The 26,189-nt window shown below is 43.1% G+C and overlaps 2 protein-coding genes across 11 annotated transcripts in view; both read right to left on the reverse strand.

The window, feature by feature from the left end:
* The window catches only part of SORBS3 (sorbin and SH3 domain containing 3), a 31,161-nt gene extending 19,803 nt beyond the window's left edge, over window positions 1-11,358 (reverse strand). For 2 of the 8 annotated variants that reach the window (XR_007151373.1, XR_007151372.1), the window contains exons 1-3: window positions 8,760-11,358; window positions 7,694-7,772; window positions 4,716-4,870 (exon numbers count right to left, since the gene is read on the reverse strand). Coding sequence is in view for 2 of the 8 variants with exons in the window: in XM_047854806.1 (XP_047710762.1) it covers window positions 4,716-4,870; window positions 7,694-7,772; window positions 8,760-8,776 (251 nt within the window). In the remaining 6 variants the exon portion in view is untranslated. Of the gene's footprint in view, window positions 1-2,644; window positions 2,881-4,715; window positions 4,871-7,693; window positions 7,773-8,759 lie in introns of those variants that run through there. The other 6 variants (XM_047854806.1, XM_047854805.1, XR_007151371.1 and 3 more) reach the window with 5 other exon arrangements.
* Window positions 11,359-13,403: 2,045 nt separating this feature from the next.
* Window positions 13,404-26,189, reverse strand: part of PPP3CC (protein phosphatase 3 catalytic subunit gamma) — a 99,233-nt gene continuing 86,447 nt past the window's right edge. For 2 of the 3 annotated variants that reach the window (XM_047854809.1, XM_047854807.1), the window contains exons 11-14: window positions 22,848-22,929; window positions 22,131-22,228; window positions 15,278-15,307; window positions 13,404-13,926 (exon numbers count right to left, since the gene is read on the reverse strand). In XM_047854809.1, coding sequence (XP_047710765.1) covers window positions 13,706-13,926; window positions 15,278-15,307; window positions 22,131-22,228; window positions 22,848-22,929 — 431 coding nt within the window. In that variant the 3' untranslated portion in view covers window positions 13,404-13,705. The remainder of the gene's footprint in view (window positions 13,927-15,277; window positions 15,308-22,130; window positions 22,229-22,847; window positions 22,930-26,189) is intronic. The other variant, XM_047854808.1, reaches the window with a different exon arrangement.

Here is a 26,189-nt window from a genome sequence, read left to right on the forward strand (position 1 = left end):
CAGCCCGCTCCCCCAGAGGGAAGGATGAGGGAACTGGGGCAGCTGGCAGAGGAGGGCCTGGGCACTCAGGACTTTGTTTCAGTTCCCTCTGTCTCCTCCAGTCCCTCTGTGAGCATTGGCTTGCCAGCAGGCACAACAGGTTACTTGGGCTGCGGGAGAGGCCCTGAACAACAGCAAGGCCACCGGCCCACTGCCCAATGGGGCCAAGGTTATGGGAGGGGGAGAGTGTGGGGGCCTTTCCAGGCAGCAGGAACCACTCCTTCTAGGCTCAAAGGACTATCCGCTCCCTTCTTTGGCCTTCTTCGCTGGAACTGTAGCCTCAGAGGGCTCAGGGTGCTGGTGAGGGGTGGGATGGAAAGCAAAGCCGTGGATAAGAACAAAGTGGGGGGTGCTTATGATGGAGAGATGGTGTTGAGTGCCCCCACCCCCATACACCATTTTCTTTTACATCTCCAGGCTGCTTTTTTTTTTTTTTAGGATTTTATTTTATTTTTTTAAAGTAATCTCTACATCCAACATGGGGCTTAAAATTACAACCCCAAGATCAAGAGTCGCATGCTCTACCGACTAAACCAGCCAGGTGCCCCTATCCTCTAGGCTGTTTTGTTTTGTTTTAACATTTATTCATTTTGAGAGACAAAGCATGAGCAGGGGAGGGGCAGAGAGACAGGGAGACACGGAATCTGAAGCAGTCTCCAGCTGTCAGCACAGAGCCCAACGTGGGACACGAACTCACGAACCGCGAGATCATGACCTGAGCTGAAGTTGGAGTCTTAACCGATTGAGCCACCCAGGTGCCCCTATGCTGTTTTTTGAACAAGTCAAGGAAACTTGACTGATTCCTCCTTTTCTGTCCACATTTAGGGACACGAATCCCTCCTAGGAAAAGTGGAAGATTAAGTAAGGGTGGGGGGAAGTAGCAAAGTCCAAAGATTTAGCCAAGAAACAAGTATCTGATTTCTCGACTCTTCCCTCCACCCTCAGTTCTGCTTGCTGCTGGCTCAACCCCACAGACAGCTGGCATGCTTTAGGGAGAGGCTGAGGATACAGAGAGCTGGGCACACCTGACTGGCCAGCCTAGTTCTTCTGCCTCATGCAAAGGCTTGGTCAGGAGAAGGGGACTCCAGGCACCCAGGAGATGAAGGTGGTCAGGCTGCCCAACAGGGCTGTCCCTCCTCACGTGTGCTGTTGGACTGGACCAGAGCTAGGCCAACCTCCACTGCCGGGGCTGGACCCATTCTGGCCTGTGTGTTCGAGTTAGGCCTGTGTGTGCCTGTGGAGCTTGGGAGCTCGTGAGAAGGGCCAGGGGGCCTTGTGAGGTGCTGTGTTTGTGTGTTGTGGAATGTAAGTGCAGAGCTGGGATTGTGAAGTGTGGGAGGTACTGTGGGGGTGGGACACATGTGAGCATGGGGTGGGGTGGGTACAGAAGGATGTAAGCTGAAGGGTAGCTGTGGGGGGTGCTGTGCAGCAGGGGTTCGTAGGGGTAGCACAAGGTCTACAGAGACTAGAGGGGATGAAGATACAATAGGGGGCTGTGATTACATCCTGTGCCCTGTTCCTGCTCAGGCCACAGGGGCTGGAGGGTACCGACAAGCCTGGTGGCAGGTCCCTGTCTCTGTTCTGAGTGGGGATTTCTTCTACCATTTGAAAGACCTACTGGGGACAGTGCTCTTCCTTGCCCATCCCTGGCTGTGGGGGGAGTGAGGGCTGAGGCTGGAGGAGGGGCAGCTCCCCAGCTGGATCCAATTAGGACTCCTACCAAAAGCAAAACATGCAGACACACCCCAGCTCCCGCTGTTCTCCCTCCCCTTGAGGGGGAAATTGAGGCAGGGGAGAGCAGGAGATCCAGAGGCCTGGGGCAGTCTGGGTCCTAGCAGCAGCCCCTCCCTTCCCAGCTGACTGCTTGAAAGCAAGATGCGAGGTCAGCATCTGCAGTCCCAGCCATCAGCTGACCCAGGCCTCCTTCCCCCTCCTGCCGTCCCACCCTGCTGTGCTCAAAGAGAACTGCCCTCTGGTAGGATGGGGAGGACAGGAGGTCGCCCCCTCCCTGCTCCCAGTTTTTCAGGGGTTGCTGATCCTTGGTGGTGTAGCAAGCCACTCCCCAACACTGTTGCCTGTGGCAGGTATCCTCTAGAGATAGGCAGCTGTGGGTGGGGAAGAGTGGGCTGAGTTTTTTCTCTCAGTGGCTGTGCCAGCAGAAACTAAGAAACTCATACGGAGATGGGGGCATGGAGGCACTGGTCCTGCACCTGGCAGAGGACAGAGAGGGTGCCAGGAAACCTCTGGGGTCCTCCCAGAATTCTGGCAGTCCTTCACTCCAAGGGCTGCAAGAGGTGAAGTAGCTCCCTGTTTGTAGTTGACAGACTCCTTTGCAACTCCAAGTACGGACCTGACCTTGGGGGCTTGGCCCTAGGCGTTTTTCCAGGTATTTCCCAGATACAAGTCCACGTGGACAAGGGCAAGTTTTCTCGAATTTCGCCTTTTCTAGATTGAGGAGGGACTTCTTCACCTCTTTCCACCCCAGAGTTGGAGACGAGACTCTAGGGGGAGGGGCACGCTGCCTTGCCTTCGGGTTGGGCACGGGTCCCTCCCCGCCTGCGGGGCCCCCGCCTCCTCGGCGCCCCCTCCCCTTAGCAGCACCTACCTTTCCCAGCAAGCAGGTGGCGCGGACCGAGGACGCCCGGGAGGGCAGGAGCATCTCTGCCCGGCTCCTGCCTGGTGCGGCCGCGGCGGGCTCTCGAGGAGGGAGGGCAGGGAGAAGTCCGGGCTGTGCCACCCGCCCTCGTGACCGGGTCAGGACCGGCTCCGCGAGGCAGGGCGCGGGAGGAGGAAGAGGGGGATCGACCGGGCCGAGGGCACGCGCAGGGAGGGAGGACCGCGACAAGCGCGCGGGCGGGCGGCGCAGTCTGTCTCCCTCCAATCTGGGCCTCTCCAGCCTGCGGGGCGGGGGCTCCGGCCGGCCGGCCGGGGCGTGCGAGTGCCCTCCGTCGGGGCGCGCCGCGGGGACGCTGTGGCCCCCTGCCGAGGGGGCCGGGCCGGCCGCGGGCGGCGCCGGGAGGGGCCGCCGAGGGTCCCTGGGGAGCCCGCTCTGGTTTCCCAGCTGCCTTCCTCGGCCCCCACCGCAGGGCTGGCATCGGGCCGGGGGGGCGGGGGGGGGGCGGGGGTGGGGTGGGGGGGTTGGCGAGCGCCACTCAGAGTTTCCAGCGACATTTCCAGCGTGTGGGAAGGCAGCCCTGCACGGCGGAGCCAGGACAGGGGGCAGGAATGATTAAAGGTCCCGGGTCAAGCCAGCAACTGATACCGAGCCAGCAGCCCCGGAGACAGGACCGAGATGCAGACAGGCTGGGGCCGAGATAAGGGCACCCCAACAAGTGGAGTAGCTCAGCGGACCGAGTTAAGGTCCCGCCGCCTCCCTCCCTACTTGGGGAGACAGACTTTGTGCTTTCGTAAGCGCGTGTCCGGGCGTGTGCAAACAAACACACGCACACAGGCGCGCGTGCACCAGCAAATGGGCGGATGCTCACACACGTGCAAGCACCGCCGAGGGCGGTGGCGGGAGGAAATCGGCCTTAGGGAGCGGCCCCCTGGGCGCGCTGCGCCCCTGAAGAGGATGAGGGCGGGGTCCCTTTGGCGGGGATGGGGTTACCAGGGTCTTGGTGTTCCCATACACCGTATTTGTTTTGATTTTGCTGCTTTTCCGCTGTTCCCGAGGCTCTGACACCAGTCCCAAGAGCCCGCGCCCATTGGCTCCCAACCCCTCTGGCCATCCCTTCTTTCCCCTCTCCCACAAGCCTCTGTGTCCCCACAGAGGGTGTAGATTTTACTGCTAATGTAAAGACTGGAGTACTTCTTAGCCCTTAGCTTGTCTCTAGGACCCCAAGCCCCAAAACAACCAAACAGCAAGTAGTTATTGGGCAATTTCAGATCCATTTTGGGAGTAATCAGTAATAAATTATAAAAATAAGAAAACATTTATGTGTACCTATGGGTTTAAGATTGGTGCCCTGGGGCCACCATGCACTTTAGAGTGTTTTCCAAGCACATCGTTCCACTCCAATTTGAGAAGGGAGAGAGAATGGAGAAAGATGAAAAAAAAATTTTTAATCCCACCATTATTGATGCTATTAGCTTTATCTTTTCTCAATTCAGTTAAAAGCGCTATCCCAGTGTGATGAACCAGCTTGAAACAATATTGCATGTGAAAGAGGAAGGAGGGATGTTTAGGTTGTGGAGAAGCTTGAGAGACAGGCATGCTATGCTGCTAGTTTCCAGTGTTTGCGGGACTGCTGTGGGGAAACAGACCCGCTGCACTAGCAGAAGTGAGACCCTTGGGTGCATACCTGGAAGCAGGCCCAAGGTTTCCAAAGAACTTTTAGAATGATTACAGGGGTTCCAAGCCTACCGATTATGGGGCATCTTTATAAAAGCAATTGCTGGACCGAGCAGGAAGCTGAACGGGTTCACCTTTAAGGCCCCTTCCAACAATCCATGGTTCTCCAGGAAAGCTGAGGGGAGGGAGGGGATGGATAGCCCCACCCACAGAAGACAGCTGCAGAAAGGAGCATAGGCCTTCTGGGACTTCTTGAGGACAAGCAGCAGGGCATTTTCCTGCCCCTAGAGCCTGGATACTTGCTTACCTACCCTGGGCAGCATCCTCTTGTCTCCCTCAGGGATAAAATATGTGCCCATTTCCCTTGTCAGCAGTCTTTTCCCACCTGTCAGAATCCTTGCGACTAAGAAGGGCCACATCTCGTTCATGTTCTTCCTTGTTCTCCAAAGATGGTGAAGCTGAAGATCTTCCAATTCCAGGAATCCTGGCCATACCCTCTCTCACCAGCAGCGAGCGTCTCTTATTCTCTAGGGCTCTGACCTGGACTCCAAGATAAATATTTAATGTAGACGGTGCAGCTGAGCTGACAAAGGTCCTCACTTCCTGTTTCTCACAAAGGGAGGTAGCCGCCAGGGGCAAGGAGCTGGGGACTGGCTACCAGTTTCATCTCTATGGGAATAGGGAGTCCAGTAAACAGCTTTGTAGGAGGAGGCCGGGTAGGTCCCACTGGAGACCTGAGCCTTTCTCCCCAGTTGCTCTGACTTCTACCTGTCTACTTAGGCCCAGGCTCTACTGGGCTTATCACCTCTCTCAGATCAGAACCTGCTCTGCCCTTGATCCAGTGGAAATTTCTCTCCTTCTGAGCCTTAGGCCATGTGCCTAGACCAAGGAGGAGCTAGAATAGGATCCCTGCAGGTTCCCTGGTGGCCATCCAGCCTCATGGCAAGGAGGATGAGAGATTGGTGGGAGCATAGAGCATAAGGAACCTTGACTGATTCCTCCTTTCCTGCCCACATTTAGGGACAAGAATCCCTCCTAGAAAAAGTGGAAGATTAAGGGTTGGGGGGTGGGGGGAGCGGGAAGTAGCAAAGTCCAAAGATTTAGCCAAGAAACAGGTATCTGATTTCTCGACTCTTCCCTCCACCCTCAGTTCTACTTGCTGCTGGCTCAACCCCACAGACAGCTGGCATGCTTTAGGGAGAGGCTAAGGATAGAGAAGGCTGTCCCAGGTGACAGGCTGTTGTCAACAACAAAAAAATTCTTTTCATCCCAATACACTGTCTCCTCTAGTGACTCCCTTATCTAACAGGGACCTCCCTCCCTGTGACTCTTCCCAGTCTCTGGCACTGCCTTCTGTCAGGGGGCTGCCTCTGCCTTCTCAGAGTCACCTGAGCCATAGTAAACACAGTTACATAACTACTCTGTTTTTCCTAGCTATCTGATCCTGGTTGGGAGTATGCCCCACCCCCACCTGATCCTCCAGCCTGCCACCTTTTGTTCTGTGAATTATCCCATGACACTCATGTCAACAGAGATCTGTCCATGCCCACCACCGTGATTAGCCAAGAGACTCCCAATAGATCTGGCTCTTCACATGCAGCCTCAGGAGAAGAAGGTGGCTCTTCATACAGAAATATGGGTCACTCTGAAAACCAACCTGTGTCACCAAGAGGAAGGATGAGTGGAAAGAGCCCTTAAGTAGCTTTTTATTGTAAGTAAGTGAGCAGAGAGTTCAGTTTTAGTTCTCAAGTGAGGAAAAAGAAGCCAGGGATCCCAGAAGACATACACCTGAAGTCCCGTTTCTTGAGGAGTTTCCTTATCTAGTACTGGGAGTCTGGCATTTGAATGTGGCACTCAGATCCACCCTTGAGCAGCTAAGTGGCTTCCTGGCCCGGTGCCTCAGTCCTTCCACATTAGGCAAAGGAAGGGCATCTGCTATTCCTTCTCTTCTCCTCCACACGGATAAACTCTAGTATATTCTTTGGTTAGGCTTTGAGCAAATTTATTTGTACTCTCAGAAGAGTGTTCTCTTCCTGCCAGGGGAACAAAGCCAGCAGACCAGAGTGGAGTGAAAAAATACCCACCACAGGTCAAATATGGTCAGTGCTGGGGCCCGGCGGCTGGGGCAAGTGAGTGGACCTTCACGGGGATGGAGGAGGCAGCTTCCAGGCCTGCCTTGCACAGATCTCCCCCTAGCACACACAGGATGGAACAGGCGACACCTATTCAGGGTCCTCTGAGTCAGTCCCATTCCAGCCCGAAGGCTGTGAAAGAACTCAGCCCTTTGTCCAACTGTCTAGTCTATATTCAAGGAAGCCTTTACACTGACATCACATCAGAGACTGTTCTCTCTCCCTCCTTTTATAGATGAGTGAACAAGTGTCACGTGCAGATGTGGTGCCTTTGAGAAGAGCTGAGCTGGAGGGACCTCTTTTAGTTCTCAGGAAAGAAAGAGCGAGCAAATGGCTGTCAGCTCTTTAGAAAGCAGGTTTTATAAGGGATGGATAAATAAATGATGACCTCAGAGGGAAAACCCAGCCAAGTTAACTCAGCCACAAAGAAGGGCACACAGACCAGGAGCTGGAAAAGTAGGTCTGCATCAACCTTCTCTCCTAGTGCAGGTAAACTGAGATGAGGAAGACGGTTGATATGTTGATCAGAGCACAACTTTATGGTGTCCACTGGCCTTCAAAGTAGGACTTTGTCTTCCCACTCCTTGATTCTATGATGAACCTTCCCCTGAACTGCACCAACATTAAAAAGCCTAATTTCCCACTGTTATGAATCTACAAGATCAACATTAGTTTCTTCCTAAAACCTGCAAGTCACAATAGAAAAACCAGAAAGACCACGTAATTACATAAAGCAGGCAGCCAAGTAGGGGTTGAGTCTCCATGTAGTGGGAGGTAAACATGAGTTTGCATTTTAGCTCTTAATTTCCAGTATTTTAAATAATTTTTTTCACAACTCTGGAAATAAGGGCAAACACTGCCTCATTTTACTCAATGTTTAGCTGCGGTATAAGGACATTGCTAAGTCAGGATGCTATTGGGGAATAACGAAGATCCCAAAATGCACACCCAGCTTATTAGAAATCTGGGCTTGTTTTTAGGCCTGTAAACTGCACTGTGGCCCTTGATGTGGCCGTACTTTTGGTAAAACTGTGTTACTTAGGCCTGGCAGGGCCTCGATTTAGACTTTCTGCCTCTACTGCCAGAACTGATAAAACTCCTTCAGATACGTTTTCCTCTGCAAGGGCCCTGGGTGCTTGCCCTACCCTCAATCCTCCATTTATTTTCCCTTCTGAGTCCATAGCACCTCAGGGTAGTTCTACTTTCAAAGGAATCAAAAGGCTGGTCTTACACTTTCTTTTCTTGTTAGTTCAGCTCCACATTCAACGCCTCTCTGGCTCCTTTGACTTTTCCCAAGATGGAACTCATGCCTGTTATTATTAGGATCATATGCAGAGTTATTAAATTACTACAATAAAAAGTATTTTTAATATCTTTTGTAAAGACTACACATTTTCTGGGATGTCTTTCTTCCTTTTCTACAAGTAGTGGCCTCTGCCAGAGAAGCAACAGAAGGAGCTGGAACTTGAATTAGTGGTGGGCAGAGTGCTGGGAAGGAGGCTGGGGCAAGGCAGTGGATTCTGAGTGGGAGAGCACCCTGCAGACACCAAAGCCTGTCTAAAACTAAAGGAAGGGCTGAAGAGGGTGAAGGAAAGAGGTCTTTTTTTTATTGTGATGAGATTCCTTTATCAGAGACCAGACCAGACATCAAACACCAGGCCTTCCCTTGACTTCTGGAATTATTTAATGGATAAGAGCCAAATATAAGTGCCTCTAACAGGAAATAAAGGAAATAAAGACACAGGAAGCCAATAAAGTTATCATTTAATTTTAACAGTGCTTTTTTTTTTTAAAGATGACTTCCAATTTACAATAAAATTTGAACAAATTAATTTCTTGATCACAAAAAAGACTTGTTCACTTCTGCCAATAAATAACTTTTCACCATTTTCTTAAACATAACTGAAAGCAAGAAAAAGCAAGTAATCTCTCAGCACAAGCACATAATCTATCATTCAGAAGAGCCTTTAAAAAAATGACCATCACCAGCTACTCTTATGTCTGACCACCTCAGGAAGCGAAACCAGGATCCTTTCTTAGAAAATGCCTGCTGACATTTCTATTAGGAAAAAACAATATTGGTCACAGTGCACTGAGAAAGGAAAAGGTGCTCATGATGGCATCTTCAAAAAGGTTCTCTGACAAACCAAAAAATGTGTCTTTACTGCCGCAAATCAAAATCTGTGGTAGGCCTCCTTATTACATGCACTTCCACTTTAACATGCAAAACAAAACACAACAAGTTATTTGGAGATAGCTACGTCAAGGAAGTGAAGGGAATCTGGGCAAGAACTTACAGGAAGGCAATGTGCATGGCCCTACTTTAGAGCTGCTCGGAGGGATAGTCCACATCCATGTCCTTGCTTCTTGATCTTAAGCCACCTTGACTTGTCATGAGGGTGTAGAAGAGGAGAACATGCATAACCCTGTCTCAGACAAAGGTGTTATTTAGCCAGTCTGGCCGAGGTTGCTGGGGCGTGAGGCCAAGGCCTCCCAGGAGGGAATATCCTCTCCAGTATCACCTTTACCTTTGTGACTGCATAGATGAAGGCAGCTAACCCTGGCCCCATTCACTCTGGCTGGCTAGACATAGGCAGGGCAGGTCACAAGTCTCAGACTAACACAGGTTACCTCTTTCACACCTTGTCAATGGCACAAAGCTTTACTGTTAACGCAGTTCTCTGTACAACTCAAGAATAACAACCCTGTTTTTCGACTACACAGCTTTCTTCCCCTACATACACATCTGCTCTCTCTTCAGGCTTTCCTATGAGCATTTGATCACAGCAGTGCCGAAGAGGGGCTGTGGCAACACTGCTTTGGAACTACCCTCCAGGTCATCCAGACCCTCCTCCAGCTCTTGCTGGGGGCCCCCAGGCTGCCCTTTACTCCCTCTTATAGCAGACTTCAGGAAAGCTGTGGACCAGGTGCCAGACAAGGTGGTATCTATCCATCATTATAACCACAAATGATTTAGGAAATTGGAGCCTCATGCCCACAACTGGGGCTTTGGGTTCACCTTTCCCCTGAAATCATTTCTGCCTACATATGAAAAACTGAATAATGCTCTGAAAAAAAACTTGGGTTCCACTGTTACTATAACAACTATAATAAATAGTGGGGATTCTAGAATGATATCTTAACAAGTCTTTATGGGTTCAGGAATACTTTTCAATAGAAAAACTGGAGGAAAAAAACTGGTAATACAAAGAAAAACTATAAATTAGTCAACCTGGGGCAAGCTCTTCCTAATTATTTTAACTTAAACGGTTAATTCTCAAGAACTTCAATTTTATATTTATAGATAAAGCATGGTCAAAAATTCTGGAGATCAGCTACAATATGTACATAAAACAAAGGAGGGTGGAGGGAAGTGATTTTAGCCTTGCTCCTTCAGAGAGGCTGGAGAAGACCCGCGAGTAATGACCATGAGCAGTAAGCCCAGCTGTGTGTCATGTAAGCATGGTTTGTAATGTTCTTACAAAGGGCAGCTGCTTCAAACTTGGTTTTAAAATTACTTAGAAGAGGATCTGTGAGACAATGACAAGGCTGAAAGGGCCCCAAAGTTACCTAATTTTAAAAACTCCCACCCTTGCTCCTTAATAATATTAAATAATAATATTCTGTTGACAAAACAAATAAAAGGATTTTTCTTTTCCTATTTTGAACAGTATCAGGAAGTCATACCTAAGTTATTAGGATAAGAAATTAACTCTTTGTTATTGACAGGAACTTGTTTCATTGAACCGCAACTGTTGCGTAGAAACAGAAAAGGCAATATAAATGTAGATAAAATTTACCAATGTTCCTGGAGGGCCTGATTTTCTATCTCTAGGCAAGAAGCCAGATCAAGCCCATCAGAGAGTGACAAGCAATTTTCACTCTGCTGGTCAATATCTAGTCACAAAAGGCCAGCAGAACCAGCAATGTCAGACCCATAACCACGTGTTTGCCTTGAGGTTTTAAAAGAAACTGAGGCGGCGTTTTAGTATTCCATTAAACACACACACCCCTTGGCTTATGGGGGGGGGGGGTTTGCTCTTAAATATGTATGGATGTATGCTCTAAACTTGTGTTAGATGAGTTTTTAAATTTTTATTAAAAAAAAACGGTCACCTGATCGATTTGAAATTTCATATGATGCAGACGTAAACACAAATGGAAAAACTGGTCCTTGGGAAGTGTCATTTTTAAAATGATATTTCAGTAAAGTATATAAAAGAGTCCTCCAACATGTCTAGGGAACTGATGTAAGAAGTGTTGTTTTTTTTCCCCAGATAAAAGAAGTTGAAGAAAATAAGGTCCCTAAGGACCTTAAAGTAAAAGAGAACAAGAGAAAAGTATTTTTAGTATCTTTAGAACCCGCAGGGGTATGATTTACTATAATAGAAGAGGCTTTGAAAATGGGAATACTGCAGAGCTCTGACAGCAGTGAAAATGTTTGTTTGAAATGATGGCCTTAGGCAAACCCAGAACAGGCAGCCAGCCATCTTGGGAGCTACTGTTTAGATGAAAACATTCGAAAATATGTTAAAACCCTCCAACGAAGTCTAAAGTGAAGAACAAGTCCTGTTACCACAATATATATATCCATATATATATATACTTCCCCAAGGCACATGCCTTCTAAACCATCTTGAGTCACAGGTGTAAATACATATATAGACTGACAGTCTCACTTTCAGAAGCTGTGTGTATTACACAGAGACACGTTTACCACACAACTTTCTCAACTGCTGAAACACACACCCCAGCTTTCTACAGAACATAAGAAATACCTTTATCTTTAGAATTCAACAAAATTTGAATTTTCAAACCTAACTTCCTTGTTGCTTTATTTTCAACTCACTCTGATTTTCTTGAATCATGACTTCTTACCCCTCTGGCTGATCCCTCAACAGCTCCCAGGGTACCTGTAAAATACATCCTCCCCCCCGCCCCATCTTTTTTTTTTTCTTTTAAGTATAGTCTATACACGTTACATCTCAGGTGTACAACTCAGTGATTTGTCAAGTTGATACATTATGCTATATTTACCACAACTGTAGCTACCATGTGTCCTGTTACATCGTTATTATAGTATCACTGATGGTATTCTTTATGCTGTGCCTTCTATTCTCATGATTTACTCATTCTATAACTGGAGGCCTGTATCTCCCCCTCACCCATTTTGCACCCCCTCCCCCACCGTGCCCTCTGGCAACCCTCAGTTTGTTCTCTGTATGTGTAGGTCTTTTGCCGTCCTCTATCAAGGAAACTTGCTTTACTGTAAAGCTTGTTTTTGAGAAGATAATGAAGACATTTCTAAATAATCATCCTTTTTACTAGTACAGTATCTTTTGCTTGTAAGGATTTGTAGTAACTATTTCACTACTTACTTGCTGACTGAAGCCCTTAAGAGTGGTTTCTACCTGTGGATTATATATGTATAACAATAGCCTCAGCTAGAAGAAAAGGAGAAAGGGGTAAGGGATTCCCATCCATCAACTGTCATGTGGACTGACCTTCTTATTAGGTGAGATTTCCAAAACAGTGTCCCTTCTAGAGTGGGACTCGGGGAGGGAGGAGTACGAGGCTATGCAGATGATGAATTCCCTCTTTGAATATAAAGAAATGACGATTGGTAAAGGAAACTATTCAAGACTTTGTCTCCCTCCTTTCACAGGTTTTACTCACAACCTAGTAAGAGGTCTTTTATCTCCTTCCCCCATATCCTTCCTATCTTTTTTTTATTAACAGAGTAATCCATGCCGCCAGATCCCAAGCCCCAACATGCTTTCTCTCTCATAAACTGGGAACTGTTATTAGCAAAAGGTATAGGGAAACATCGATACATGGGCTAAATCCTCATTCTTCTAGTGAAATTGTGGGTTTTTCTTTGAAAAAGGTTTCTGGTGTCCTTTAAGCTTACAACATCAAGTACTACTGTCTGAGATGCTTGCTTCAATGCTGGACTCCTACATGCCAAATGATATTAAGAGCTGTGTAAATATGCACTTTGGTGTAGTATTGCCCAGACACGGACATTCACTGCAAAGCTGACAAATGAGCATTACAGCATGGTACCTGTCACCAGGCTAAACCAAAAATGGGAGCCCAAGGATCACCAAAATTTCTTTCACTCACTGGTTGTTGAGAAGACTATTCAAACACTGTATCTGAACACTTGTTTTTGTTGATGGAGATTGACATACAGTTCAACCTAATGAGTGTGTAAGGTGGAGAAACATCCCAGTAACCGATATAGAAAATAGGAAATCCTCACTTGTCCAATGTCCTTTAGCAAGACTCCCAATTCATAAGGGGATCATTCTACCCTAGTCAGTTTCCTTTACCCCAGTTGGTTTTTAAAATGCTGACACAGGAATATAAGGACAATGGGGAGAACAGACGCAATAGCTGATACAATCGCACAGAAGGACACAAATACCTCTTATTTTTGAAAGTTCTACAGAGGACATTTATAAAATATTTAGAAATGTAGCTTCCTTTGCAGTTGGGTAAATTGCCTGGGCTTCAGAAATGAAAGCAAAAGGATTTGGGATAAGAAACCTCCAAAATTCTAAGGGAAGTTTAAACCAACCATGCCCATGGTTGGAAGAACAGGTTTTGAATAATTCTAAGAAAATCTCTCATTGCTTTTTATTTTGTCTTACTAGAACATATTAAAAGGAATTGAGAGTCCAGAAGAAAGTAGGTTATATGGAAAACATTCTCCTTGGCCCTCAAAATCACTGGGTTTGGGTTATTCACTGAGAAGTTTGACTATAATCAAGTTTTCCATAAGAAGAGTAGTTTTAGCCAGTGAAATCCAAGCCATCTTCTTCAACAGTACCCTGTAGAAAGGGAAAAGAAAAAAACCCTCTTATGTTTGAAAAACTATTATTAGTCTGAAATGAAAGCTATCACCTTCCAAAAGAACAGGAGAAAAGGCTGGCTAGTTCAAGTCAGAAGCCCAGTGTGGAGGTTTCCAAGGCCCTTTTATTAGGGGAAGGTCCCCTGTGTAGCACAAGACTTCACATATGTATCAGACAATCAGATCAGTTCCTAAAAATTAGGAAGAAAAGGGAAAAACAAAACAGATGCACTTTTTATATATATTAAACATAAATTAAAAACAATTTATAAAATGGTCACCTTTCTTACAGCATAAATGCTAAGTGTATATGAATGCACCTCCAGGTTTAAGTTGTTGAAGTTGTTTTTGTTTTGTTTTCCAATAATAAATAAATAAAATTTGTTCTTAAGTTTTCGATACACCTGTGTCACAGCAGGGCTCTGTGTCATTGTTGGCTCTTCTCCCCCTGTCGCTCCTGTGCGCAGCGCTGGGCTGTGCCGGCAGTCTCACTGGCCCGTCAGGGTACTGGCTGTCTTTTCGGGGTGGCATCCGTTCGTTAATTCGGTCCAGTCCTCGGGCTTCTTCAAAACTCCGGATCCTGTGCTGAAGCGAAAACCCTCTGATGGCTACAGGAAAACAGGAAAGGGAGGAGCTCAGTTAGACAGCAAAGCAACAAGCTTAAAGCATGCTAGCACACAGCAACCTCCTAGAGAGTACCATACAGGGTTGGAGCAGACGTCTGGTGAAGGTAAATAGGCAATATTTGATCTGAATCAGACTTGTCTGAAGCTACTGCTTCCTTAAGGCTCAGAGGGCAGCTGACACTGTGGAAGTACTTTTCACAGAAGCTCTATGTAATTAATCATGGCAGAAGCATGCCTGACAAATGGCTAAGAGGTTTGTTCCCAACCATAACACATTTGAGAGTTTCTTATGGGCCTAAAACATGCTGAGTGTCAGAAAAAAAGGCAATGCTAGAATAACAGAACAAGTTAAACAGAGTAGTTAACTTTAGCACAAACACCATATTGGCCACAAAAAAAGTACCAATAAGAGCTCATCTTTTTGTTTAGAAGGACAGCTTTTTGTCTTGCACAACCAGGAGCTGAATGTAAGTTAAAAGCCATCTGAAAAAGAGCTTCTGGAGATCTTTCTAATTGAATTTTTGTATCACCAAGGGAAGGCCTTCCCATTTTCAATCACCTTAACAGAACAATTAAATTTATAACACATGTTTATCAATTCCAATGATTTTCACCATCAGATTCATAGATGATTTGTTACTTGAAACTTGTTTTCTTAGAAACAAAGATAATTTAGCCTGACTGCCTTAGTGCAACCTCAGAAATGAATTAAACTAAATCCCTGTCTACTTTTGACTCTGTTCTTGATGTCCTTTAGAATCATTAGAAAAAGAAGCTGACCTGTTTGAGTCTCTAGTAATCAAATAGAAATCACTTCTACAAGGAGGGGCTACTGGATTAAACCACTTGATCCCTCATGACCACTTGCTTAAGCTTCAGCCATTGCATTAAAATTGATGGAGCCCAAGGGCACCTGGGTGGCTCAGTTGGTTAAGTGTCTGACTCTTGATTTCAGCTCAGGTCATGATCTCAAGGTTCATGAGATCGAGCCCTGTATCAGGCTCTGTGCTGTCTGTGCAGAGCTTACTTGGAATTCTCTCTCTCCTCTTTCTCTGCCCCTTCCCACCTCTCTCAAAAATAAACATTTTACAAAAATAAAAAACAAAAACTGATAGAGCCCAGAGAGGACTTCAGCTGTGGAGAAAGTCATTTAAATTAACACCAATACAGGACACAGAGGAAACACTTTATGAGCATGCCTAGAAATACTTAATTCTCTTCTCACTGTTACAGTTCTGGCGATGCAATAATTGAAGATTTCAAATGTTGACACAGCTCTTTAAAACTAGTAGACAGACACATGATCACATCTAACACAGGAATATGGCCATACCTTCCCGGGCCTCTACCGCTTCTACTGTGGCTGTAAGAGGCAGGAGCAGTGGCATGCAAAAATGAAGACAGAAAAAGAGTGAGTAAACCAACAGCATTGCTGCCAGCACAGACATCCCAGGCTCCCACCTCAGCCTATTCCCATTCATAACAAAAGTCAACTAGAGAAGCGAGGATTGCTGCGAGAAACTAAATTGCGGGGAAATGTGAAGCGGGGAGAGGGTCTATTATTTTTAACATTTCAGGTGGCATGGGAACCTTTTAAACTAATGGCATCCATAGCTAAGACAATGGGTCAGTCAAGCTGACTACAAACAACCAAGAGTTATGTTGCTTTCCTTATTTTAAATAGCCAACTGCTAATTTACGTCTTGACATTCACGTATCAAAATAGCTTGAATCAAATAATTTAACATTACAACTGTTCTTTAGTTTCTAACAGCTCAGATGGTATTAAATGAGCTGTTGCTGGGACCTATTCAAAACAGTTATTTAAAACTACTTCCTGCTCTTAAGCAATTTATGTGGGGTCCAACTGTCCTTTTTAATTACTTAATAAAAAAATGAATGGCCTTTGAATAACAGACTAGCATTTGGAAGGGAAAGGAACGTGGGTTATAAGTGAGCGATTATTTCTTGTCCCAGGGGTGGAGTACTAAGCTGGCAAAGGCATAAAACTACTCAATCCTGGATACAAATTCACCTGCCATCTGGGATTAGAGATACAGCAGAAGCTGACATTTCCAACCCATACGGCTTCCATTTACTGTGCAGGAGGGCAGGCCAATTATTAAGGCCTTCTCCTTCGGTGATGGAAAAGGAAGCAATTTAAAGATTAGTGCCAACAGGTAAGTTTCCTAGTATCATCTTTTTAAAACAGTAAAAACTCGAATATATGAAAAGGTCTCAGGTTGTAGCAAGAAAGATCCTACTAGAAGAACCCTCTCAGTTCCTCCAGTACCAATTTTTAAAAAGAAGTCAGGAAAGAATAATGAACAGTAACAGTTTGCTGTCCTGAAGTTTTATGTGTCAATAAGAGAGGAGAAACTGGAAGAACTGACAGTTAACTTCCTATCACAATGTGAAAAATGGAAACTTGGAATCAATTTATCAAGTGCTTAAATATGTCAGCTATTTGTAGGCCTGTGGTAAAGCAATGTCACACCCTCCCTAATCTCCTCAAATAGAATAAACTTTCACAAGAAAACAATAGTGCCTTCAAACAGTATATCACTGGTGGTATTACAAAGCTGACGAACAAAGTGCAGCCTGAAACTGTATACAGATTGTTGTTCTAATTGGAGTTTAAAAGCTATGTGGTAAAATATGTACTAGTATTGCACTGTTTTGGGTCCTCCTAGAACTGCTTTTTGCATTGGGTATTTAGATACCAGCCTGCATTAAAGGACATTATAAGAAATAGTCCCATAAAACTGAGAAACTGGTTTATTTTATTTATTCATATTTATATAGATTTTTCTTATTTTATTATGTTTATTGAAATTTTATTTCTTTGTTGAAATATCTTTCTCTACTGAAATATAATTCATACACCATAAAATTCACTTGTTTAAAGTGTACAATTTGATATAGAGTTGTACAACCAACAGGACAGTCTGTGGTCAGAACATTTTCATCACCCCAAAAAGAAACCTATTTACCTCCCGCCTCCCTTCCCCCGATCCTAGAGTCAACCAATAATCTACTTTCTGCCTCTACAGATTTGCCTGTTCTGGACATTTCATATAAACGGAATCACACAATATGTGACTTTAGTGACTGGCTTCTTTCATTCAGTCTAATATTTTTAAGGTTTATTTATGTTGAAACCTGCATCAGTATTTCATTCCTTTTTATGACTGAATAGTATTCTATTCTGTGACTATCCACCTCATCAGGTGATGGGCATCTGGGCTGTTTCCACTTATTGGCTCTAATGAAAAATGCTGCTTTGGGGCACCTGGGAGGCTCAGTCAGTTGAGCATCTGACTTTGGCTCAGGTCACGATCTCATGGTTCATGAGTTCAAGCCCCACATAGGGCTCACTGCTGTCAGTGCGGAGCCTGCTTTGGATTCTGTGTCCCCCTCTCTCTGCCTTTCCCCCGCTTGTACTCTCTCCCAAAAATAAATAAAACATTTTAAAATTAAAAAAAAGAAAAAAATGCTGCTATGAACATTTGTGTACAAGTCTTTGTGTGACTATGTTTTCATTTCTCTAAGGTATTTAACTACAAGTGAAACAGCTGCTCATAAGGTCAACTGTATGTTTAATCATCCAAAGAACTCCCAGATTGGTTTCCAAAGTACCACATCACTTCACATTTCCACCAGCAGCGTATGAGGGTCCCAATTTGTCCACATCCTCACCAACACTTGTTATTATTCTACTGGGTGTAGTGGCATCTAATTGTGGTTTTGATTTGTATCTCCTTAATGTCTAATGATGTTGAACAACTTTTCACATGCTTATTGGCCATTTGTATGTCTTTGGAAAAATGTCTACTCAACTTTTTTACCCATTTTTTAATTAAGTTGTCTTTTTTTGGGGGGGGGTTAATCCTCTCTTTTTAAAAATATTATTGTTTTAAATTTACATCCAAATTAGTTAGCATATAGTGCAACGATTTCAGGAGTAGATTCCTTAATGCCCCTTACCCATTTAGCCCACCCCCCGCCCACAACCCCCCCAGTAACCCTCTGTTTGTTCTCCATATTTATGAGTCTCTTCTGTTTTGTCCCCCTCCCTGTTTTTATATTATTTTTGTTTCCCTTCCCTTATGTTCATCTGTTTCGTCTCTTAAAGTCCTCATATGAATGAAGTCATATGATATTTGTCTTTCTCTGACTAATTTCGCTTAGCATAATACCCTCCAGTTCCATCCACGTAGTTGCAAATGGCAAGATTTCTTTCTTTTTGATTGCCGAGTAATACTCCATTGTATATATACACCACATCTTCTTTATCCATTCATCCATCGATGGACATTTGGGCTTTTTCTATACTTTGGCTATTGTTGATAGTGCTGCTATAAACATGGGGGTGCATGTGTCCCTTTGAAACAGCACGCCTGTATCCCTTGGATAAATACCTAGCAGTGAATTGTTGGGTCATAGGGTAGTTCTATTTTTAGTTTTTTTGAGGAACTTCCATACTGTTTTCCAGAATGGCTGCACCAGCTTGCATTCCCAACAACAATGCCAAAGAGATCCTCTTTCTCTGAATCCTCGCCAACATCTGTTGTTGCCCGAGTTGTCTTTTTATTATTCAATTATAAGAGTTCTTTAAATTCTTTAGATACCAGTCCCTTATCAAATGCATGATTGTTAATATTGTCACTCATTCCATGGCTTGTCTTTTTACTTTCTTGATGATGGCTCAGTTTGCAGCACAAATGTTAATTCTGATGTAGTCCAATTTATACCTAATCTGTTTTTTTATTTTATGGTCTTTGTGAATCTGTTCAGTTCTTGGCACTCCTCTTTATTTTGGTATTAGGAAGCTTGTAGTAAAAGTTGTGGCTATTGGCTTGTTTTGTTTTGTTTTCCTTTGTGCTCCAAATTCCCAGCTTCTTTACTTTACTTTACTTCCCTGTATTATGTGTGTACTGTAACTTACTCAATTCCCTCGTGGAACAAGGTAAGATGTAAGTGAATGCATGCTATAAGGCCATATGGGATATTGTTGGTTGAAAGGTCTCCAAGTAAAGTTACAGGAACAATAGGGTAGAGGAGAGCGGAGAATGGGTGATGGGCACTGAGGAGGGCACTTGTTGGGATGAGCACTGAGTGTTGGATGCAAGCGATGAATCATGGGAATCTACCCCTAAAACCAGGAGCACACTGTACACACTGCATGTTAGCCAACTTGACAATAAATTATATTAAAAAATAAAATTAAATCACATAAATAATTTTTTAAAAAGTTACAAGAACAATAAAAGGCCTTTTTTAGCTAATGTTCCAGTTTGCCAATGAACCTACAGAACTGAGACTCTGATGGGAAAATGACAAAATAAGCTCAGTTCCTGTCAATCAGTGAGAGAGATGAGGAAGTCTAAAAAGCTGGCTCCACCTTCAGTTCTGTTCTTACACATTCCTGAAGATGTCTATCAATGAAAAACCTTATGTGATTAAAACACTAATATTCCAATTAGGAATGAAGAAAACAATATACTTGGGACTGAGAACAGAAGGCAGATCAAAGATTATAAACAAACAAATCTCCAAACAACACATCTATAAAATTCTCTTCATTATTCATCTCTGATTTGCTCTTTCAAGGTCCAGATTAAAACAACTTTGTGGGTCAGCAAGTTTCCAAAACTTTTCAAGAAAGGCTGTAGAAGACACTCCCTTCTTCTTCACCCATGGTGTTCCAAGTAATTCCAACCTACCAAAACTGCTCTCAGAGTAGCTCACATGACTAATTACCAAAGTAACAGTGGGAAGTATTGCCTCACAAGAAACTGCACATTTATTTGAGAGAAAAAATTCAACCTGAAATAGTTTACTGATCCTTTTTATGAAACTAAACAAATTAAGAAAATTAGTTATATACTTCCAAGGAGAAAATGTTTATTTCCTCCTTCTAAATAGCTGTACTCTAACATTCCAGTATTTAATTTGAAAGAGAAGGAGAAAATCAATCCTATAAAAAGAAAGGGGAAAAGGGGGCTTGTTCCTAGTAATCAACATCAATGGACTTTCCACAAAATGGAAAGGATTCCTGTAAGTAATGGGATGACAAGAAAAAAAAAAAAAACTTAAATAGAAACAATCCAATAAAATAAGGGGGCAAAAAGCAGTGAAACTCTAAGTTGCTAATGCTTCGACTCCAGTTTTTGTGCCTAGAATTAATTGTCTTGCTTGACCAGATCTATGTCTATTCTGACAAATATCGATCTTTTCATTCCAGGGTTCCATAAAGCCCTCTCCTTACAAGCCAGCACCCACACACTTTTTAGAACAGACACTCTGTTTGGATAGGTGACATGGCAGTGGAGTAGAACATGGCTTGTAGGCAGAGGCAAACTCCCTCTCTGAGACATTCTAACACCCAAAATTAAGGTATAAAATATACATTAGGTGAGGCACATCATGTGCACGAATCTGAAGTGCACAGCTCTATACGTTTTTATGTATGAATACACTTGTGTAACTACTACCCAGAGAGTGATACAGAACACCCCCAATACTCCAGAAGTCCCTTCTGCTCCTTCGGGGTCAATTAGTCTCCCACCAGAGGAAGTGCCATTCTATTCCGACTTCTATTACCATTTGGCTAGTTTGCCTATTCTTGAACATTCTGTAAACCAGACAGTCTGTGCCATTTTGTGCCTAGCTTTTTGAGTTTACCATAATGTCTGTGAGGTTCAACCCTGTTTTTGCATGTATTCGTAATGTGATTTTTCATTGCTGTGTAGTATTCCATTGTATAAATAGAACACATTTATCTATTCTACTATTGCTGAACATTTGGGTTGTTTCCCGTTTGGGGCTATTATGAATAAAGCCACAGTGAACATTCTTATGCCTATCCTTTCCTTTGGAGGACATACGCGCTGATTCTTTTCAATATATACCAGGTCTTATTGCTGGGTTGCAGGGTAAGACATATGTTTTTGCTTTACTGCCCAACAGTTTTCCAAAGTGGCTGAACCAATTTCCAAGTACACCAACAATGTATCTAGTTCTCTTGTCCATAAATTCACTAACACTTGGTGTTATTAGGCTTTTAATTTTAGCCATTCTGGTGAATATGTAGTGGCATCTCACTGCGATTTTAATATCTATTTCCCAGATAACTTTATTAAGCATCTTTTCATATGCTCATTGGCCATTTTGATACCCTCTTTTGTGAAGTGCCTGTTAATATCTTTTGACATTAAAAACATTAGTTGTGTGGGGGGCCTGGGTGGCTCAGTCGGTTAAGCGTCTGACTTCGGCTCAGGTCATGATCTCACGGTTTGTGAGTTCAAGCCCCACGTCAAGCTCTGTGCTCAAGCCTGGAGCCTGCTTTGAATTCTGTGTTTCCCTCTCTCTCTGCCCCTCACCCGCTTGCACTCTGCCTCTCTTGTTCTCTCTCAAAAATAAACATTAAAAAAAATTACAGGGGCGCCTGGGTGGGTCAGTCGGTTAAGCGGCCGACTTCGGCTCAGGTCATGATCTCGCGGTCCGTGAGTTCGAGCCCCGCGTCGGACTCTGTGCTGACAGCTCAGAGCCTGGAGCCTGTCTCAGATTCTGTGTCTCCCTCTCTCTGACCCTCCCCTGTTCATGCTCTGTCTCTCTGTGTCTCAAAAATAAATAAACGTTAAAAAAAATTTTTTTTAATTAAAAAAAATTACAAAACAAAACATTAGTTGTGTTTTTCTTATTGAGTTTGTAGTTCTTTATATATTCTGAATTCAAGCCCTTTGTCAGACATACATATTGCAAAAAATCTTTTCTCAGTTAATGGCTTGCCTTTTCCCTTTCTTAATCATATATTTTTGTAAATAGAAATTCTTAAGTTTTTTTTTTTTTTTTAGAAATTCTTAGTTTTATGGAATTTAGTTGATTTTTTTTCTTTTAAGGTTAGCACTTTTTGTGTCCTATATAAGGACTTTTTATCTACCCCAATACTCTCTGTCCTTTCTTCCGGGAGATTTATTGTTTTTATCTTTTATATTTAAGTTATAATTCATTTTGAATTAATTTTCATATGTAAAGAGAAGAGTCAAGATTCACTTTTCCCCCAAATGGATGTCCAATTGCTCCAGTATCATTTCTTCAAAGAAGCCCTAATTTTAGATTTTATGTTGACTGCTGGGTAATGGGAGCGCATCTTCCATGAAAGCAGTATTTCTCAGACTCACCTGTCTCAATAGTCTGCTTTCCTCCTGAGAGGACACCTAGAGGGAGTGTCCCTGTAGGCGTCAGGCCCTTGAGAGTCAGCACACTCTCACTCTCTTCCCTGCAAAGGAAGGTGAAAGTCCTGCATTAACGCCAGGGTGTCCACCACTCAGCAGTTCAAAGATACTAGAAGGAAGTTAAGAAAGGATGCACAGAGATGGAGGACAGGTTCTCCTTCTTCCTACCCCTTCCCTGACCCAAAGAAACAGATGTTTTATGAAAATATTCCAATTTTAAACCACCAACCAGTTCTTGCTTCTCAATTAGAGGTACTTAATAGGCAGCCGCTGTTCTAATGTTTCCCATATATCATACCATTTAATCCTCCTAATAACCGTATAAGGCAGGTCTTGTTGTTGTCACTCTATTACAGACAAGGAAACTGAGGCTCCAAACCATTCAGCTAAGAAGAGGTAGAGCCAGGATGTGAACAGGCAATCTGGATCCAAGAATTCACACTAAATCACTCCATTCACTATACCTAAGCTTGTACCAAATGAATGTTTGCCAAAACATTTCTAGTCACTTTAACAGATAGGTCAGATTCAATCTGCACTCCGCTTTGAAGACCTATCCAATCGTACTGCACTTTAATTCTAAAAAAAACTGTTCTAAAATCAACTTCTAATTGTCTCTCAAAATACTTTTATCCCATACTGTAATGACAGATTTATCCTCACCGCAGAATTGAAAAGACCCGTGCCATCTTCCCAATGGCTCTGATTTTATTCTTGATGATCTCCTTTCGAACTGTAGTGCCTCCTTAAAGAATACAAAGAATAAGTGAGTTAAAAGAATGTGTTAACAAGGTTAGTTTTAAAATATGCAGGATGAAGTATCTTTCTAACTTACAGAAATTATTGTTTTAAAAAAAGAAATCAAGGCCTAAGTTTGTTTAAACAAACAAAAATCCCAGGAAGTTCTAAGGAGCAAGAGAGAAAACAACCCAGAAGAAGGGGGGAAAAAAAGATGGAAGTAAAAATGGAGGGGTCACAACAAAGACAGACTGGATGGATCTATGAAAGGTAGGAACTTATTTGTGGTTCTGAAATGTAGAACACAGCAAAGAATGAAATATACACATAAACAAAGACAGTTGCTACAGCAAAGATCTCTTTTGCAAATGCTGTGGGCCACCTTAGGATGCAGGGTTTGGCCTGCCAAATGGCAAGTGATGATTCAAGCAGTTGTCTTCTGCATATATACAGCTAGCTCTCCTGAACTTAGTGAGGGCTACTTTCATTCTATAATCCTCACTTACTCACAGACTGGTGAGTTATTGCCTACCATAGACAACTGTGTGGTACAAATCATGATGATGGGTAAGGTCTTTATAAAGCAACATCAAAAAAAGTTACCACAACATTTTATGGCCTTTTCCCATCTATGATTCAGGAAACAGCTCACGTATGAGAAGCCAAGGTCCAGGCATGCACCAGGTGACCACATTCAAAAGTCAGAAAGAGAAACATGGTCTCTCCTTCCTCACCCCTCCAGCTCTCAATATCCTGCAGAATTATATGGCAGGTCCAGAGAAAACACTCACATTAAAACAGAAAGGGAGGATGGAGAGCCTGTCAGAAATTACTCAACTACAACTAAAAAGATCCAATAAAATTAATAGACTGTGTGTGACAGACAGCGAGTAGTAAGCTCTTAGCACATTTTAGTCGGATACCTTTCCGATAGCTTGAAATGTAGTGATCTTCAGGGAGAAGAGACACCAAGAAACAAGGAGATGAAGATAGAAATATGAGAAGAGAAATTTAAGTTTACATGGAAGAGAGGAAAAAAAATCAAAGTGAAATGCAATGAGAGAAGCAGGCTACTATCTTTATCAGCTCAGAAGAGATATCCTTGGTATCATGATAGAACATTAAATTACAAATTTCTTGTCAGCAGTTTTCCATTTCTTAAAGTTTATAGTTTTACATTATTTCACATCTGTTTTTATCGAACATATCCCATCCCCACAAATCATGAAAATAAAATTAGACAAAGAAAAAGATATTATTTAAGCAACAAAACGATGCTGAAAACAAGGAACAAAAAACAAAGGACAGAATGAACAGCCTACAAATCTCGTAATAAGAGCAATATGTTTTTGTTTAATGGATTCACTATCTTCCTATACCTTTTTGGAGATATTATAGGTTTTCCTTTTTTAAGTTTTATATTTTCTTGAGAATCTCAAGTTCATTCACATTGTTTTTTGCTGTTTGTATTGTTGTTTGACTGACTCCAAGACTTTCCTGAGGTGGATGGTAATCCTTGGTGTCGGCTCCTGATTAGGAATGAGGGCCTAAAAGGCTCTCAGAGTTGCCAGGTAGACTGCAGACTTGGAGCTTTACAGGTTGTGATCAGGGTGAACTTTTGTTAGGGAATTCTCTTTATCAGTATTGAGGATGCACATGGCTGCTTAATTCACTGGTTTGGGTCCAGGTAATGATGCCCTCAGCTGTATTCCTAACCCAGAAATTCTTTGGTTACACTTTTTTTTAGAGATTTGCCTCCAGACCTGGAGGAGAGGCAACTGCCCAGTGGCAATTAGGATTTTAACTGCCTTTGAAACAGCTTCCACCTAGTCTTTTTTTTTTTTTTAGCTCAGTGCCCATCCCCTTACTCCCCCTAACCCAGTCCCAATTCTAGAAACTGGTACTACCAATTCCTTTGCTTTTTGAGGATTCTGTGCTATAATTCAGCATTCCACATTACTTTAGCTTTCTTGAATTAGCTAAGTGACGAACACAAATTATTCATGTTTCCCAGCTTCTAGAAGTTCCTATAAAAATCTCCACATTTTTCTAGGTTTATCACTTTTTTATTGTGAGGTATGATAAACATACAGAAAAGTGCACAAAACAAATGTAAAATGTCTCTCTCTTCCCAAAGAAAATCACTCTCTTGACCTTTATTGAAATCACTTTCTTGCTGTTCTTTATAGTTTTACCATGTAAGCGTGTGGGTATCCACAAACACTATGGTTTTCATTGTGTTTTAACTTTCTGTATTTAGAACAATCAAATATGTATTTCTGTGTCTGGCTTCTTTTGCTCAACATTATGTTTGTAAGACTGATCCATGTTTTGCCCATTGTAGTTCACGGTCATTATGGTATACAATTCCACCATATGAATATGCCACAATTTTGCTTTTTACCATCAGTGGTTATTTGGTCTAATTCCAATTTCTGGCTATTGTGAATTCAACTGCTATGAATATTCCTATGAGTTTCTCTTTACTGCTATTTCTGTTAAGTACATTCCTAGAATTAGAACGATCAGTTACAGGGTATGTATATGTTCAACTTTGGATAAGTTAGATATTATCTACTAAAGTGGACGTATGAAGTTATATTTCAGTGTATGAGCATTCCCGCTGCTACACGTCCAGGCCAGCACTTGGTGTCATCTTTAATTCATCTTTAATTTTAGCCAATCTGGTGGGTGTATAGAATCAGCCAGTGTGGCTTTAATTTGCATTTTCACAATCACTAATGTGGATGGATATATTTTATATCTTCACAGACCATTTTGATATTCTCTTTTGTGAAGTACTTATTCAAGTCTCGTCTAACTGACCTGGAGTTCTTCATATATTCTTCAAGTGAACTCTTTGTTGATTGTGTTGCAAATACCCTCTCCCACTCTGTACCTTGACTTTTCACACTCTTAAGAGGGTCTTTTGATAAATATAAATTCTTACTTTTAATGTAGTCCAACTTATCAATAGTTTCCATATGGTAAGTGTTTTCTGTTACCTGTATTTAAGAAATTGTCCTCGTCCCACAAGGTCATGAAGATATTTTGTATTATAAATACTAGAGGCTTTATTTTTTTGCCTTTCATAAATGAATTATTAAAAAAATTTTTTTTATGTTCATTTATTTTTGACAGAGAGACAGAGCATGAGTGGGGGAGAGGTAGAGAGAGAGGGAGACACAGAATCTGAAACAGGCTCCAGGCTCTGAGCTGTCAGCACAGAGCCCGATGCGGGGCTCGAACTCACAGACTGCAAGATCA

The sequence above is a fragment of the Prionailurus viverrinus genome, chromosome B1 (assembly GCF_022837055.1).
Source record: "Prionailurus viverrinus isolate Anna chromosome B1, UM_Priviv_1.0, whole genome shotgun sequence".
NCBI lineage: Eukaryota > Metazoa > Chordata > Mammalia > Carnivora > Felidae > Prionailurus > Prionailurus viverrinus.